The 18,096-nt window shown below is 48.3% G+C and overlaps 1 protein-coding gene across 1 annotated transcript in view; it reads right to left on the minus strand.

Moving 5' to 3' along the window:
* Positions 1-18,096, minus strand: part of LOC135368727 (FYN-binding protein 1-like) — a 152,432-nt gene that overhangs the window by 70,550 nt on the left and 63,786 nt on the right. Inside the window, exons 5-6 of the mRNA XM_064602201.1 lie at positions 13,223-13,339; positions 2,953-3,135 (exon numbers count right to left, since the gene is read on the minus strand). Coding sequence (XP_064458271.1) covers positions 2,953-3,135; positions 13,223-13,339 — 300 coding nt within the window. The remainder of the gene's footprint in view (positions 1-2,952; positions 3,136-13,222; positions 13,340-18,096) is intronic.

Below are 18,096 nucleotides of genomic sequence, written 5' to 3' on the forward strand. Positions count from 1 at the left end.
GCGTCAGCTGTATGTGGTTGAGTGAGGACGCATTAAAGACACTTTGTGTAAAAAGTGTTTATTTCAGTGTGACGGCTATTGCTCTGTGGTTGTTGAAATGGTGCGATGTTGTGAGAGATTGAAACGCCTCCGTATTTTCCCCACAATGCGTTATGACTATCGATTTCGTGGGACGTGCCACTCCTGATTTGGTCGACACTTCCGACGATCTCTCGGTTATCTCCCTCTATTTGCGCAAGCAGATGCAGAAAGTTACTACGCTTTCACCGGCCCTCTGGTCAGTAGTCGCGCCAGCGAATCTATTGTTCTTGTCGCAGTATGCGCTGTCCGACTTAAAGTGGGACTCCACAACAAAATCAACACAAAGATTGTAACGTATCCGTAAATTTGGGTTGTCAAGAACATGTGTACGAAACATCTCGTTCCAAAACTGCGTAGATTTCAGTGGTTTTATTGCGAAGCGCGCGCTTCGCCTCTGTGAAACGAGAGGGCACTGAAAACAACACGAACAACACGCTGCTGACATCACCCGGCAAGGGAGAATTAAGGTTTCGTAGAAGACGCCAATAGAGAGATTTAGTATATCGTACGCTATCGCCTTTGTGTACGTAAGGGATAGCGTTGCTGGTTCTGCGCACGCTCATAACAGAAAGAGAGCTTCGCGCATTGCGCAGAACCACCAACGCCATCACTTACGTACGATATACTAAAACTCTCTAACGCAGGGTCACGTCCAGAGTTGTGCCCGTTACTCGAAAAAAGTAATTGATTACGGTTACCGGTAACTGATTACTAGAAACATTACTCAAAAGTAATTGATTATAACTAACGCAATTACTAGTAACGCGTTACGCACAAGTCTGGCTCACGTCGAACAGCTCTGTACTTTACATTTCGCTTTTGGTTTGCTATTGTCATCATGGACGAATTAATTACTCGCTTAGAATGAATGCGAATGTTGCATTCGGTATCGAGGGGGTGGTTCGTGTTTAGTATGATGCTCCCCTAATGTTTTTCGAATCCTTCCTATCATTTTTTTTTCAAGGACCGTTCCGAAGTCTCCCTTTAAACGGAGACTTCGGAACGAACTTTTGAACGGGCTTTGAAAACAAATGTTGCAAGACGCTCGTTCATGGTATATATTAGCTCCAAATAACGGCTATGGACATGGTTTCCCTCTTACGCGATGTATTATGTGGAAATATCAGCTAATTTAAATCGAAACCACTGTAGGGGGAGGCCAAAATGTCCCTTTCCCAGATCGCCCACACACGAAGACGACGCATGACGTCGCCTGGTATGTAGCAGCAGAAGTATGCGTTTATAGCGGCTGTTCATGGCGGTTTAGGAGCAGTGTTCATCCTGAGTGCAAGCCTTTACGACCCTATATCCTTTTGCTCTGGCTCGGACGAGGGCGACGAAGTTCCTTCGGAGCCACCGTTGGACGCAGACATTAACATACGTGTCGTACTTGTGTTCGCCGCGTATGACGAGTCTTCTTTTAGAACCTCGTGTACAATCTGTATATTTTTAGTTCTATCAGACTTTTGTCGATTATCAAAGGAGGTAGCATCAATGTCAGCTTGTATATTTGTACATCTTTGAGTCTTCCTTTAGCGTACGCGCCCTGTTGAGTTAACATAGGAGCACCCGGGAACAGCGTAGAATCAACGTAGCTCTGCAACATTTTTCTTTCTTGGAAGACAAATTTATCATCCACATGATATGCTCTGATGTCGAACATTTCATATTCGAAATTTTCGGAACATATTCTGCTCTGTGTCGAATCGTTCTACTCATTCCTGTCTTTCGGAGCGCTGCCTCCCACTCAGGGCGACGCGCTTTTCACCTCTCGAGAAGCCAAAATAAGCAACACCCGGCATAGAAATCGACTTATTGGCGCAAGTTTTGGTGAAAAACCTTGCACCACCTCTCCTGTCTCTACATGTTGAAAAAAGAAAAAAAACGAAAAAAGAACGAGAAAACTACAAGGCGTTCACTGAAAACACACGCCGGATCAAGCGGACGTGTACCATGCAGCAAGGAAACGCAGGAGCGGCCCTTCCCACTTTTTTCCATTTGGACGGGCGTGCAGCCTTCGCATTGCATTCCGGGATGCTCCTGTCTACCACGTGACCGCTCACGTGACCCCATGAGCATGCGTATGATAGCCAAACCAGGCGACGGGAGTCCTCACTGTGATGAAAGCGAGCGTGCAGTTTAATTTCTGCGTGTTCCTAGATTTACTATTGGTGGAGATTTACTCTATTACAAGACTTGTCACGGCCTGCAGGACAAACACGAAGGGCTCGAAACATTATTCATGACACTATGACAGCTACGTTTGTGTGACGACGTGGCCACGTTCTGTGTATTCGTTACTGAAGTGATAAACAATGCCATTAATCAAACTTGTTCAACAATGGAGGAAGTCAAATGAATCTGCAGCTGCAGCACAGCGCCAGCTCGCAAACGAACGATTCAAGATGACTCTCTCACACACAGGGGCACGAAACAACCGATCAAGTACGTACTTACGAATGGAACGTTATTCCCGTGACAAAGCTGCTTTCCGTTCCAGCCACAGCCGTCGTAAGATGTTAATTTCCGCATTTCAAAAGAAAATGACTTTGAAAGAGCATAAAAGCACGCGAAACAGTGCGAGCAACAATGCGTTGCTAAACCGAAACTCTAGAGAGGATCACGTGGTGAACAGGAAGTAATCCATGACGAAAACCCGAGACTGGGAAAAAGACGAAAAACAGACGACACAACACAAAGTCTCAAAGGAAGTAATGGCGGTTTTGACACGAGGTACCTCGAGAGGGGTCCCACGGAAACCTGTTGGGAATCTGTGTAATTCCAGTACAAAAAAAAAAAAAAAGAATGCTGAGCTATCCACTACCCCCTTACCCATATCCTCTCCCATTTGGCTGTGTATGTAAGACGTACCTTAATAGTTTTTTCCTGATACATCTCAATTACTGGTATGGACTCGTTGAGGAAAACATCTATGCTACGCTTGACGTCTTCTGTTCGGTCCTCCCCTGCAGACGCCTTGGTACGTTCCAGAGTTCTTTTCAGCATCGTCTCGTTTGACACCTCAAAGTAGACCACATGAGTGATCTTGCACACCTAGAAGCAGCAGAAACAGAAGATGTAAGAACTTTTCATAGACGCTCCGGAAGTATTAGAGATTTAGTGAGGGGTTCTGAGAACGTGATCTATGACGCATGTCTAATGCTGACAGCGTTAACATGAAGGAATGAATGCACTACGGCTGGTTTGCTTGGTTCATGACTAGCGTCGTACCAACGTTCACTGAACAGCCTCTTCCTGGCATCACTAGATAAGCCGCACCAAACGAAAGCTCCAAAATGCACCTAAAGACGTTTGTATGATAAAACTATTGCAATACTGGCAAGAAAACGTCAAACAGAAAGAAGTTTTAATATTTAAATATGCAGTCTATTCAGAATGTTACATGGCTGATGGTGTCAAACACGGAATTTTACATGTAAAATGATTTTATTCGTTCTGTTTTCAAGATACGTCTCTCTCTTTTCGCCATACGTCTCGTATCGTTCGTACAACCGCTCGTGAGCTCTGGAAAAGCCGACTTGCGGAACTGACATTTTTCATAATCTAGCGGCTCCCCAGCGCACCACCCTTGGTGAGCCCCAAAACAGGTTCACCTTGATGCACTAAAACTGTCTTGTAGTGAGGCCGACGAGTTCGCGCTGTGTCTCCACTGGTCCCCACTTCTGTCGCCCCCACCCAGCACCATCTATAGAAAACAGAGATAAGCTTCTCTTGCGCACGCAAGGTAATTGGGTCCGGGGCGCATGCGCATAAATACTAGTGAAAAAAAAAAAGGGGGTCCGGCGAGGAATTTTATTGGCAACAACCGTAAGTGAGCCCGGTTCTCCGGCGTTACTATGCGGGGTCACTTTATTCTTTTCACCCCAGCGTACCAAGCCGTACCAAGGCTAACTTCCACCTTGGACAGAAGAAACGAAACTCTACTGCCTCCGCCATTATTATCACTATCTAAAAAGCATAAAGATTGTGGCTGGATGACATTCACAACACTTAGCAGCCAATTTGTGGGTTGCTCAACGACTGGGAAAACATTCGCCTTTAGACATATGGTATCCGTGTCCAATTATCGGAAGCTCCTGGCTTTGTTTTAGCCGAACAATTTCTCAACAACGCAACGAAAATATTATGAATACCATGATGATGAAGAACTTTTTTGTGTTCACAACAGTGACCTACGTACTTTTCGACGTACATATAAGATTCTGCATCATAAAAACAATCCTACGCAAAAGGTTCAAAAGAATGTGACTTCTACGCAAAAGGTGGTTCTACGAACCACACTCCCCGACTCTCTTCGTCAGCTGGACTCTCGCCCCTTCTCCCTATCGAAATTGCTTGATCCGTGGCCTAATCCAGCCCAACAACGCTCTGCGCTCAAAGCTCTTCTGACATTTCTGGACAGCATCGGACTTCGATCGTTATTGTGAAGGGGCTCGTTGTTTTATTCACCCCATTCCATCCAGCAATGGGGTAGAGTATCGCCTGTGGCGATGAAGCTCCCCACACTCCAAAGCCGAAATAAAGTTGTTGTACGCAAAAGGTTCCACTAGCATTTGCACGATATCGGATGTGTGGTTTATTCTCAAAAAGAAAAGAAAAAAAAAACTGTATAAAAGCGAAAGGGCTTTTCTGATCTCAATGAGGACGTTACTTAGTTGCACACATTTAATCAGAAGGCTAAACCATACATAACTCAAAGTACGGTAAAAAGACAGTCTTCATAAGCGGGACGGGAGCCACGTCGGCTTCGCTCCATGCATCAGCACAACAGTCCCAGTTCCAAAATGAAAACGAAGAAAACTGCCGCGTACAATCCGCGAAGGGGCGCTACCAAATATACACAATAACTAAGACAAGCCTGTAGAGGCAGCACACTCCCCGTCTCGTATCTGAAGATACCACAAATTCCCCAACAAGCATGTAAATGTTTACAGTTCATGATCACTTAATAAAAGGAAAATTTCACAAATGGGTCTCTGGAAAACCTTCACTAGTCCGTTCTTGTGGATCTTAAGCTCTACCTTACGCACCCTCCCGTCAGAACTGGGTAGAGTCTTGATAACGCGACCCATAGGCCACTCATTTCTCTCGGCATCCTTGTCCTTCAGCAACACAATGTCACCTTCTCGGACGTCTCGTTGAGCTGTTTGCCACCTGCGACGGCCCTGCAATGTTGGAAGATATTCCTTCCTCCAGTGGCCCCAAAAGGTGTTGGCCATTGACTGCACTTGTTTCCAGTGCCGTCGGTAGACATTGTCATGCCCAAATTCTCCAGGAGGTGGAGGGTTTCTACCCGTCTTCTGGGTGAGAATCATACTTGGAGTCAAAATCGTTGGGTTTTCCGGATCTGTTGACACCGGAGTCAAAGGTCTGCTATTTACGATCGCTGCGATCTCCGCAAAGAGTGTGACAAGCATATCGTGCGAAATCACTGACTTGTTCGTGCCTAGAAGCACAGAGTCCACGATGCGACGAACAATCCCGATCATGCGCTCCCAAGCACCACCCATGTGAGAGGCGTGAGGGGGATTGAAAACCCACGTGCATTCTTGAGTTTGCAGATATTTGCCAACATCGTTGTGGCCAGGCGACGCAGTGTTGATCTTCAACTCTTTGCACGCACCGACGAAATTGGTTCCGCAATCGGACCGCAGCAGTTTAACCGGACCTCTAATAGACAAGAACCGTCTGAGAGCGTTGATGAAGCTCGAAGAATCCATCGATTCAATGACTTCAATGTGTATCGCACGTACGGACAGGCAAGTAAACAACACAGCCCACCTTTTGCTATGTGCGAGTCCACCTCTAGTTCTGCGCGCTTTAACCTTCCATGGTCCAAACACGTCGAGGCCCACATAGGTGAACGGTGGGTCCATGCTAAGTCTGTCTCTTGGCAAATCAGCCATGATTTGCTTCTGAGGTCTGCTCCTCAGTTTGCGGCATTTGACGCACTTGTGAATCATCGAGCCGATGCAGCTTTTTGCTCCCACAATCCACAATCCTGCCGCTCTGACTGCACCTTCAGTGAAATGGCGGCCTTGATGCTCAACCCTTTCGTGATGGTGTCGGACCAGTAGTGTAGTAATATGATGTCGACGGGGCATGATGACAGGGTGCCGTTCGTCTTGGTCAAGTGTCGAGTTCTGAAGTCGTCCTCCGATTCTCATGACGCCATCCTCGTCCATATAGGGGTTCAACCTCCAAAGTGGGCTGTCCCTCGGTAGTCTGTGCTCATTTTGGATGCATCGAATCTCACTCGAGAACATTTCGCCTTGGACGGTTCTGTAGACGAGTTTCTTCGCAGCGGAAAGTTCTTCATTAGTCCTGGGCTCGAGGCAAATGTGCCAGTGTCGACAGGTCACCGATGCAGTATCACCCCGAGAATGAAATGAGCGAGCGATGTGCAGAAGATTCGCTATTGTTCGAATGAGAATCGTCCATCTTGAAAACCGCTCGAATCTGTGAGCACCCAGCCGACGCTGCGACGACACGCTGGTAGCAAGGGTGGTCACCACAGGACGAACCTCCTCGTCTGCCTCAGGGTCTATCAATCGAAACGTTTGACATTCGAAATCTGAGCCCGAGTCGTCTGTCTTGTACAAAAAGTTAGGGCCAGTTAACCACGTTGTCTTTGCAAGGCGATCAGCCGATACTGCCCGTGTGGCAATGTCAGCAGGGTTCTGTTCAGTGGGAACATAATTCCACTGTTTGGGCTGACATGACTTCCGGATCCTTTCGACCCTATTGCTTACGTATACGTAGAACCTCCTGGACTCGTTGTATATGTAGCCGAGTACCACCTTGCTGTCGGTGTAGAACTTCACCTCGTCAAGGCAAACGTCGAGCTCGCTGATGATAACGTCAGCCATTTCCACTGCGAGCACCGCCCCACACAACTCGAGTCTTGGAATTGTATGTCCACGTTTCGGTGCCAGCTTGGCTTTCCCGAGGATGAACCCGACATGGTTATGACCACGAGCATCCGTGAGTTTTAAGTAAGCCACTGCAGCAATGGCTTTTGTTGAGGCATCTGAAAATATACAGAGCTCCTTACGACACGCAGTGGCGAGAGATATACCCGAGTAGGTACGAGGTATCTCGATATCTTCGAGATCTGATAGAGAGTCCCTCCAAACTTCCCATTCACTACTTTGTGGTAGTTCGACGTCCCAATCTTCTGTCAAGGTGGACAGTTCCCTCAACAACAGCCGACCACGTACAGTGACAGGAGTTGCGAATCCAAGAGGGTCGTACAAACTATTAACTGTAGACAGAAGACCCCGCCTGGTGTGTGGCTTCTTGTTGGGAGGAACGTGGAAGGTGAAGGCATCATGTTTAATGTTCCAACTTAGGCCCAAGCTTCTTTGTGTCGGAGGGGAGTCAGTTCCCAAGTCTAGATCTTTCAGATCTTTCGCATGCTCCTCAGATGGGAAAGCTTTCATCACTGCGACGCTGTTGGAGGCTATTTTGTGCAGCCTCAGGTTTGCTACAGCCAGCATGTCCTTCGTTCTCTGGAGTAGATCGATGGCGGCTTCTTCGGTAGGGAGGGACTTCAGCCCGTCATCCACATAGAAATCTCTCTCTACAAATCGCCTGGCGTCGGTACCATACTCCCTTTCACCTTCAAGGGCGGTTCGCTTAAGTCCATACGTTGCAACAGCTGGCGATGGGCTGTTTCCGAATACGTGGACGCACATCCTGTACTCCACAACATCCTTCTTCGGGTCGTTGTCGCGGAACCAGAGGAATCTTAGGTACTCCCTGTCCTCCTCACGAACGATGAAGCAGTAAAACATTTGTTGAATGTCTGCGGTGATGGCGAAGGGTTCCTTACGGAACCGAATTAGTACTCCTAAAAGACTGTTTCCAAGATTAGGCCCAGTTAGAAGGACGTCATTTAGGGATGTCCCTTGAAACTTCGCGCTCGAGTCGAAAACAACACGTATCTGTTCCGGCTTCTTCGGGTGATATACGCCGAAAATAGGAAGGTACCACACTTCTTTTCCTTCTTGTCGTTCCGGGGCTAACTCAGCATGTCCGTTGGCAAAGATGTTGCCCATAAACGTAAAGAAGTGTTCTTTCATATCCGGTCTTTTGTCCAAGGTACGGCAGAGCGAGGCAAACCGAATTCGTGCTTGTTCCCTGTTGTCCGGTAGTGGACTCCTCCTTGTGCGAAAGGGAAGCGGAGCAACCCAACTGTTTGCTTCATCCTTGGTGAATGTCTTGTTCATTATTTCCAGAAACTGCTTGTCCTCAATTGAAGGAGCCAGCTTGTTGTCGTCCTTCGACGTCTCAAACACAGAGTCACCCAGCCCTTGGATGTACGGCAACGTATCGCATGACCAAGCTGGCATCGACGTCAAGTTGGCTATCGCAGCACCTTGTGCGACATTCTCTTTGATGAAGACATGACTTGGACACGGAGTAAAAGTGCTCGCGCGGCCGTTCTCTAGCAGTGTAGTGGTAAATGTACTGATACGGTCTGGCTTCCGCATCCCATTGATGCACACATCACCAACTACCACCCAGCCGAGGTCCAGCCTTTGGGCATACGGAGCATTGTTGGGACCATTCAGTTGTTGCCGTACCTTGTGCACCTGCAAAACGTCCCTGCCGAGTAGAAGCAGTATTTCGGCGTCGTCCGTCAGAGGTGGGATTAAACCAGCTATTTTCTTCAAGTGTGGATGATGGTGCGCCACTTCTGGCGTAGGAATCTCATTCCTGTCGTCGGGAATTTGCATACATTCGATGAGTGTGGGTAGTGGAACTCTTACACGTCCATCGATGGACTCTACCACATATCCACTTGCTCGTCTTCCCGATGACTCAACTGTCCCAGCACATGTTTTGAGTGTGTAGGGGGATTCATCTCCCTGCACGCCGAACACATCGAAAAAGGCCGGCCTGGCAAGCGACCGGTTGCTCTGATCGTCCAGTACAGCGTACATCTTGAATGATAGGTCCGGCTTATCCTTTGGGTGCACTCTGACTAGACATATCTTCGAGCAAGACCTACCCCAAGTGTTGCTTCCGCACACACTTGTGCATTTAGACATCACTTTAGTTGACAAAGGATGAACGTCATCCTCCCCGCCGTGCTGCACATCACCTGCTGATGTGCTGGTGTCTTGGTGGACAGGACCTGGGTGGAGGGCAGATGCATGTCCTTCACTGCCACACACCGCGCATTTTATGACCTGCACACAGTCTCTGGAGAAGTGGTCCGACGACGAGCAGCACCTAAAGCAGATCCCGAACTCCTTGAGCAAAGCCTTCCGTTCCGTCAGAGGCTTGGTTTGGAAGCCACGGCATTTGTTCAGCGGATGTGGTTTCCGATGCAGAGGGCATTCTTTGCTTGCATCTTTGTCAGGCTTGCCCCTAGATGCCGTAGGGCCAGGATCGGATGCCTTTGACAGAATATCCGTTTTCTTGACAGCGACTGATGTCCTGTTACTGGCATTCCTAGGTGGGGTTCTGTCGTCTCTGAGACGAGTAGTGTTGAAAGAAGTGGATGAGCCGAAATGAAAGCTTGGGTCGTTTTTGGTCTTTGCTATGTCCCGAATGAACTTTGCAAAGAAGGAGAATGGAGGGAATGTTACCCTCTTTTCTTCTTTGTATCTTGACCCTTGCGTGATCCATTTCTCCTGAAGGCCATATGGCAATTTTCCCACGATGGGGTTCACACCTCGAGCTGTGTCTAGGTAACCCAGTCCCGGTAGGCGAGGATCTGCCTTTGCTGATTCCAATTCTAAAAGCAGGTCTCCCAGTTCTCGTAACTTGCGGTGGTCACTGTTGGAGATCTTGGGGAAGGCTTCAAGTCTTTTCAGGAGAGCACTCTCGATGGCTTCCGGACTACCATAACATTCCTCCAACCTCTCCCACGCTAACTGCAGCCCTGCAGAAGGATTGCCTACGTGCACTGATCTGAGCCGTTTCACGTGCTGCGAGGACTCGCTTCCCAACCATTTCACCAGAAGGTCAAATTCTTCACTTGCGGTGATACCCAAGTGGTCGATAGAGTTTTTGAATGATGACTTCCACGACATGTAGTTTTCGGGCTGATCATCAAATTTGGCGAGGCCAGTGTTAACCAATTCTCGTCGGAGAAGAAACTTTGCCAAACCTGTCGTCGTTCTGTCGACGGCCTCTGTGACTGGCACATGGTTAACAGGCTCGTGGCGAGCGTTGGCCATTCTAAATTCTTCGACTTCAGGCCTTAAAGCCGCGTGAAGAGGGTCCATTTCCATCCGTTGACCAGTAGGTATAATGCTCGCAGGCGTTACGTTCAAAGGAGCAGAAGAACACATCTCTAAACCAGTTCCAAGCGTGCTTGCGTTGTAAGACTGCTTTGGTATATCCGTTTGCCAAGACGCGTGTGGATTACAGCGTGGAAGACTTGTGCTCGTATTGGTCTGTGCTCGGTGTATGTCTCCGCCGTGAACATCAGTCCTTTGAAGCTGTAAGTCGTCTGTTCCAAGTGAACTTCGTCCAGCCATACGTGAACCTTCGTCTAGGTTTATAGTTCGGTGTAGCAAGTAATCTTTGGCTTGCTGGACCGAACCATCTCCATCCACTGTAACGTCGTCGAGTTTAGCGGTTTCTGTGTCAGCAGCTGCCTCAAGTGTCCTGGCCTGCGCTTCGACCGCAGCTGCTTCCTTCTCTTCCCGAAGTAATTGTAAGTTGGCCTCCCATTCCACTCTCTTGCGCCTGGCGGCAGCAGCTGCCATCTGTTCTTCCTCCACCATACGAGCTCTTTCAAGTTTCATTTCTGCCTCCTTCCTACTGTAAGCCGAGCGGGCCTTGGCAGCTTCAGCATCGGCCCTCGCTCTCGCTGCTGACGCACTCACAGAAGAAATGTTGGACCGCGCAGATCTCATGGAACGTCTTGAAAGCGTGGAATGTCCGGAATAATTAGAACGAAGCGAAGCTGTTTCCAGAAGGCTCTCCAAACGCTGCTTTGCTTCTATAACTGTCCCCTGGACCAAAGTATCGCGTTCTTGATCAATAGCCTTTTGTACGTCTCGTACTTGGAGGCTCTCCTCGGTGTCGATCCGTGTGAGGAAGGTAAAATACTTTTCTGAGAGAAGTTGATACCCTTTGAAGCTGGCCCTTAACTCGTTCAGCGTCCGTTGTATGACCTCGGCAGAAGCAGTAGTTGAAATATTCGACAGGTACACTTCCGTTTCCTCCCATGCCCTGTCTAACTTGACTTCGAATTCTTCTTTATCAGACTCGAACCTTTCCAATGCCTTTAGCGACAAAGTCACCTTGCGTTTTGGTCGAGTAGCTTGAGGTGCTCCAACACTGGAAGCGTCACCCGCAGCCTCGTTGCTAGTGCTGTGTTCCATGATGGTCCCGAAGCCTTGTGTACGGAGAGCAGCCGTCAGAGCGAAGTGTCTTTTTACTTTTCTGATCTCAATGAGGACGTTACTTAGTTGCACACATTTAATCAGAAGGCTAAACCATACATAACTCAAAGTACGGTAAAAAGACAGTCTTCATAAGCGGGACGGGAGCCACGTCGGCTTCGCTCCATGCATCAGCACAACAGTCCCAGTTCCAAAATGAAAACGAAGAAAACTGCCGCGTACAATCCGCGAAGGGGCGCTACCAAATATACACAATAACTAAGACAAGCCTGTAGAGGCAGCACAAGGGCCATCTGCAGCAGTGGTTTGCAAGTATTAGGGTACTTCGTATTATAATAGTACTGTTATGCATTGTCGTAATACTATTAAGTTTTTTATACGAACCTGAAAAAAGTATTGTAATCCAACACGGAATGTGCATTATCCACGTGATATTACTTCACAAGACGGTATTTAGCCTTCACACAGATCATACACGGGGTTACTCAGCTGTGTTATATATACAGGGTGTCTTAGTTAAATCTCTGGGCTAAATAATTCACAACTGGGTGCACCAATCGAAGAACTTTCTTTTCCACACGCATCTGTCCGATACCACCTACAAGCCGTGCACCGTGTGAATGAGGGCGATGGGCTCAGTATTTAAATAAACATTCAAATGCATTTCGTGAAAAACATGACTTCTAAAACAGGGCGCAGTTGGCATTAAAGTAGATACTACCCGTTTTGGGACCTTCGGTGGACACCTTTTAGAGAAAAATCTGCCACGGAAGCGGGTCATTTATTGCAGTAATTAATTGATTTCGGTTGACATATTTTTGTCGCGGCTGGACGCGGTGAAGCGCAAAAGGACGCTCTCACTCTCGCTTATCCACCAACGAATTACGTGTTCTTGAGCGCACTTCGCAACGATGAGTGCTGAAGAAAAATCGAAAGCATGTGAGATCAAGGTACAGTTTGGGACAAAAGTTTACGGAACACGGCACTGGCGTGTTTCTTCATCGGAGCGGCCTCCTGCAGCCATCAGGAAGAGATCGAATAAGAAACGGGTGCTCAGCTATTCTCTTCATCTCCCAGTATGTCTGTCCGCTGCCGTTTGCTGCTAGGCTGTCGCTCCAATGGAGAAATGCGACGCACCGGTGTTCCATCAGCTTTTGTCCCAAGCTGCACTATGTGTTATCTGTGTTTCGTTCGTGCGATCATAACAGAGAAAGGGTGCATATCAGTCAGATAAGCGAGGTGGGGACCGGCGTAGCCTGTCTGACGCTGTTACGTTTGCTTCAGCACTCCCCGTTGCGAAGTAAGCTCAAGAACACGTAATTCATTGGTGGATAAGGGAGTGGAAGAGCGTCCTTTTGCGTTTCTCCTCTACCAGCGCGATAAAAATATGTAAACCGAAACCAATTAATTACTGCAACAAATGACCCGCTTCGGAGGCAGATTTTTCTCCAAAGGTGTCCACTGAAGGTCCCTACAGGGGTACTACCCATTTTAATGCCGACGGTGCCCTGCTTTAGAAGTTGTGTCTTTCAAGGAACTCAATTGAATTTTTATTTAAATAATGAGCGCCTTCCACTCATTCGCACGGTGCGCAGCCTGTAAGTGGTATCCGGTATCGCTACGTTTCCACCGTGACAGATATGAACTTCAATAAAAATAAATGTCGTACATGAATTCATCGTCGAAAGATTTGCTATTACGGGTGTTGAACTGTGCGCTTCAAAAAATGTTCCCAATTCCATGATACTCACTCTTTCTTGGAATATCTCCGCTTGGGTCACATTTCTGGGAAAACCGTCAATCAGGTACCCCTTTGAGGTTCCTAGGACCTTCTTAATGTTTTGCTTCAGTACAAAAATAACGTATTCCTGAAAACAAAAAGTAATAAAATAAACTTTCATTGCGCATGCTCTGAACGTCTAATAGTCTCACCATTATAATCAGTACCCTATCTACCTCCCCTAGCAATTGGCATCTATGTGAAATAGTCAGTTGTTACATTTAAGAGTACGCAAAAGTTTAGTTGCTCCTTCAGTAACATTCTATTACGACGTGTGGAATAACATAAGCAGTGAAAATCCAGGAGGCCGATGGGACCACCCTTGGTTCCGGGGCTCCATCCTGACAAATGCCTAACCTAGAATGACAAAACAATGGAACACGCTGCGCCGCATTATCAATTTGTCTTTTCCCCGCTCAGATTTGCCTTTATTGAGAAGACAAAGATGGAGCTCAGCTTTCATATGGCTGACATAAGGGTTCGGTTGACCCGTGGTCCGTCGATCTGGCTTGGGCATGGGCGGCACGAAACGTTGACCGCCTGCCACGAGCCCCGCCTGGGCATCGCCTCACGGACCATTGATAAGACTTCTCTTGTAACACAAAGTAAGCAAAATCAACGAACAATGTGAAAATATGCACTGCACACACAGTGTCCTAGCTATGGCTGTGCTTTAAAGGGGTTGAGACTCTTTCATAGATGTGCCTTATTATATTATGAACGCATTCTGATGCACGCCAGAATGCATAGTTAACAAGAAATATTCTTCTACGTGCGGTACTTAGCGAGATACAAGCCCTCGGACGGACTGCGCAAAAGCGCGGACTTCACAGACCTCAATGCTGCGTTCGTTCCCAATTGGCAGCTGTAGTCAGGTGACTTTTGGTGTGCTGTTTCACTGGCGGCGGTCGGGTCTGTCCATATAGGAATGAAACACAGGATCGGCACCTGCAACAGTTTTCCATCGGGACGTGGGTAGCCGCCTTCACATTGCATTCTGGGATGCTCCTCTCTACCATACGACCGTTCACGTGGCCTTCCAGAGAGCACGGCTCCACCAAAGCAAACGACGCGAGCTGTAGTTGTGTCACAGTTCAGATGACAGTACCGTGTTGAGCGCATGCTTGTATTTTTACTTCTGTGTTTTCGCATGTTTACTCTTCTATTAGAAGACCAGTCAGTGTGCAGAACGCAAATGGGTACGCGGGACCGGTATCGTCACGTGTGGCAACGGTGACTTCAGTAGTATGGAATGGCCACGACTATCCCGAATCGCACATATTCATCTAAACACGATTAATTAATAAATTAGGGCTAAATGCGACCCCCCACAGTAATCAGCTCCCTCCAGGGAGTCACCACACTAACTGTGGAACGTCTAACTCGTGTCCAGACCAAGGTGTGCGTTTCCGGATACTGGTGGTCATAAAAAGAGAAAAAAATAGATAGAGATAGAGTGGAGAGAAACAATTTATTCGAAAATCAACGACGCCGTGGCAAAGAAACCACTCCAGAACGTCCGAGTGACCAGTGCCCGCAATGTTGGTAGTTGGCACCTGGCAGTTGCAGAGATCGATGACAGGTGACCACCTAGTTGCAAGGCATCGCACCAGATGGCGCAACCATCATAGCTCTATGTGAGAAAGACAGAGAACAACAAGATACTAGCGGCAGAAATAGCAACACTGCTAAACAAGTTTAGGCATGCGAGAGAAAACGCCTAACCGCTACTGCTAAACGGGGAAAACAGTACACATCGGGGAAAAGGCTTAGGGGGGCGACCGGTTAGGCCTAACCACAGCGTCACAACGCTACGCAGCTAACACAAGGCGGGAACCGCAAAACGCTAGGCACACAACGCTAAACATGCGACAACACGGAGAAAAGGCTTGGTCACTGCTAAACAAGTCTAAACATGCGTGTACGGGGCACGGCAAACATGCGAGAAAAGGAGGGCGGTCCAACAACACGTAAACATCGGCAAATCACCCACCTTTCCCCCCGCGGCGACAGTGCGTCTGCTCCCCACGGCAACCAAGCACAAACTGAACCGCGCAGGGACTGCGAAGCGACCGAGCGTACGTCTGCACTCCTCGAGATCCAGCGAGCAAGTGACTGGGCGCCGCGCCGCGGCAGCTACGCATGTGCGCGCGCGCGCTCCTAGCGCCCTCTGCGCTACGCCCCCACCCGCCCGTCCGCCCGCCCGTCATAGAGGTGGTCACGCGGGCAGTTTCGGTTTTGCTCTCTGCTCCTCCCGCTGCGCGTGCGCTCCTAGCGGTAACAGGCGGCTTCTCCGTTTCGGTTTCGCTTTCGTTTCTTTGCGCGCGATAATTTGTATAAAGGCGGGGCGCACTGCGCTCACATCAGTACATGAAGATGTTCAGCTACCACTCGTTACAAAATTGTTCCCGCACCCACGGTTCTTGGGAAGAAGTGGAGAATGAAAGTTTCAACAACAAAAGTCCCCGGAACAAGCTCGTCATCAATGCTTTTCACTACGTGATAGATATGGTAGGCTTTGGCAATATAGGAGAAATCTCGCGGGGGCCGCTGCAGCAGATGGTGCGTTGGATCTACGCCCTTTACAAGAACGTCTGTATAACGATTCCAGACGGACCCCTGGGACTGATGAGCGAATTTGTGAGCTTGGCCAGCGCAGAATTCAACTACATCGCTGCAGGCATCGTGGACCTTCTCGCTCGTGCCATTGCTCATATTAAGTACGCCCTGCGGAAGCAGCGACATTTGCAAGCAGTCTACATCGTGAACTTTGTCACCGATTTATTGAAATACCGTTTGGTTATCGAAATGCAACGCCTTAAACAGTCCTAATAACTTTGACGAGATTCTGTATTTTTTCACTGAAACATCTTTATTGAATACATAGAAAGGAGTTTGCCGATAGATGCCTGCAACCTCCCTGACTTGTTTGATCTCACAAAGAGAACATTACGAGATGATCAGACGTGCCAGAAAAGGAACGGGAAATCTTCATCGTAGCGTCGTCATTGCGCAGGTCACTGCACCAGCACGATGACGGAATGGTCATTCTTTTCGTACACCCATTCCACTATCACACTGCCACAACCTGTGCTTCTCCTCTCTGAGGGAGAAAGAGAGAAGCATATCTGGACTAGAACTTTTATTCTCGATTACATGCGCGTGCGCGAAGGACTTGCTCTTTGTTCCACGGTCACTCGATGCCTGACGACGACGCTCTCAGGCTCCCTTCCGGGTTTTCTGGTGCTACACAAAGAGAGAGTACTACCATAATCCTATATGCGTCAAATCATCATCACAGCCTACCGTATTCACAGCTTCCGTAAGGGCACGAGTGTACAGCATCCACGAGAAAGCGCTTGTCGTCGTAGGGGACCAAGCTCTTCTTGAGTCTTGAAATAGTGTACATTGTTTGCTTTATACTCTGGATGGTCCACTGCTTCTGAGAGACTGTCTTTTCATTGAACAGACAATCTCAGTACACTTCGTGCAATAAGTGTTTCCTCACCACGTCTTTCTTAACTCTTTTCGCTCTCGCGATCCGTTTGTGTGACCCAGCCAAGAGAATGCTGTACATTTTCGCTCGGATGGGTATAACTTCTTGAATAACAATACATCCCGTCTCGTCTTTGAAGTACCCCATCTGGTTCGCGTGCTCGTCGTTGAAAAGCGGGTGGTCAGCCGGATAGGAAGACAGATCTAACTCATTCTCAGTCTTCATCGGCCGCTCTTCCAGGCTTTCACACGTGAGGGAAAAATTATGCTGTCCATATCGCTATAGATCAATTGCACTGGACACGCCAAGCGAGAAAAGAGCGACTCGTAGATGGAGCTGTACTTTCGGACTTTGGATATCTCTAATATGGCAAAGCCCACGTAAAGAGGGTGCCTGCAAGATGCACTTGTCACTCAGAATGTGAAAATGCTGATTGTCGACAGAGCTAGCTTTTCGTAGTGCACTTTCTTTGTCGTAGGGTACAGCGTACCTTTTCATCCGTCTCACATTTTGTATCGTCTTACTGAACGTACTGTTCGAAATGGTTTTTTACAGAAGTCGCTCGAATTTCGTGGTCGTGGCATTCCTCAACACGACGTTTCTCTGCACGAAGGTTCGCAAAAAGTTGTCTTTGTGGAACGAGAGGATGCTGTGAACACATTTTATTTTCATGCCCATCCTCACGTACAGTGCGAGCAATGCATAATGAACGACTTAGCGTTCCTTGTCCTGGCACGTCAGCAAGAGTTTCTTTCTGGGAGGGGCGTTCAGCATCAACGCCTGTTTTAAGTGTCTTTGGTGGGGGGAGAGTTCGTTCTCGTCCACACATCTGTGTTCGGGTACCAGGGGAAAATCCCTGGTGACCGCGTGCAGTTCTGCGGGATACGACATGTCTACCACGTAGACGTAACCCACTTCCGAATCGTGAGGAATGTTGAGGAAATCGATCTCGCTCCACCTCGAAGGACCGACCCACTCAAAACCTCCTGTCGGGAGATGGAAAGTCATCACGTACGGGTAAATACTGTTCACGTCGAGGCACTGGATAAAAGTCTTTTCTTGCTGGGGATCGTAATCGTCGCTCCCCTCGTGATTAGCCCGACAGTAGCTGTGGAAGCTGTTATAAATGCCACCCCTGATTCCCTTCTCGATCGTTTCGTACATCTCGTGATCGCTCATGGGCTTGAGTTGAACTTTGGTGAGCTTCAGAGCGCCGCCCCACGCGTAACTGTTGAGGGAACGGTACGTAGGATATCCATCCCATTCGTCTCTTGCGCAATCTTCCTTAAATACAGCACGACATCACAGAGCTGACAGCGTGACGTAGAGACGCGTGTAACCGACGAGGT

Source organism: Ornithodoros turicata, chromosome 1 (assembly GCF_037126465.1).
Source record: "Ornithodoros turicata isolate Travis chromosome 1, ASM3712646v1, whole genome shotgun sequence".
NCBI lineage: Eukaryota > Metazoa > Arthropoda > Arachnida > Ixodida > Argasidae > Ornithodoros > Ornithodoros turicata.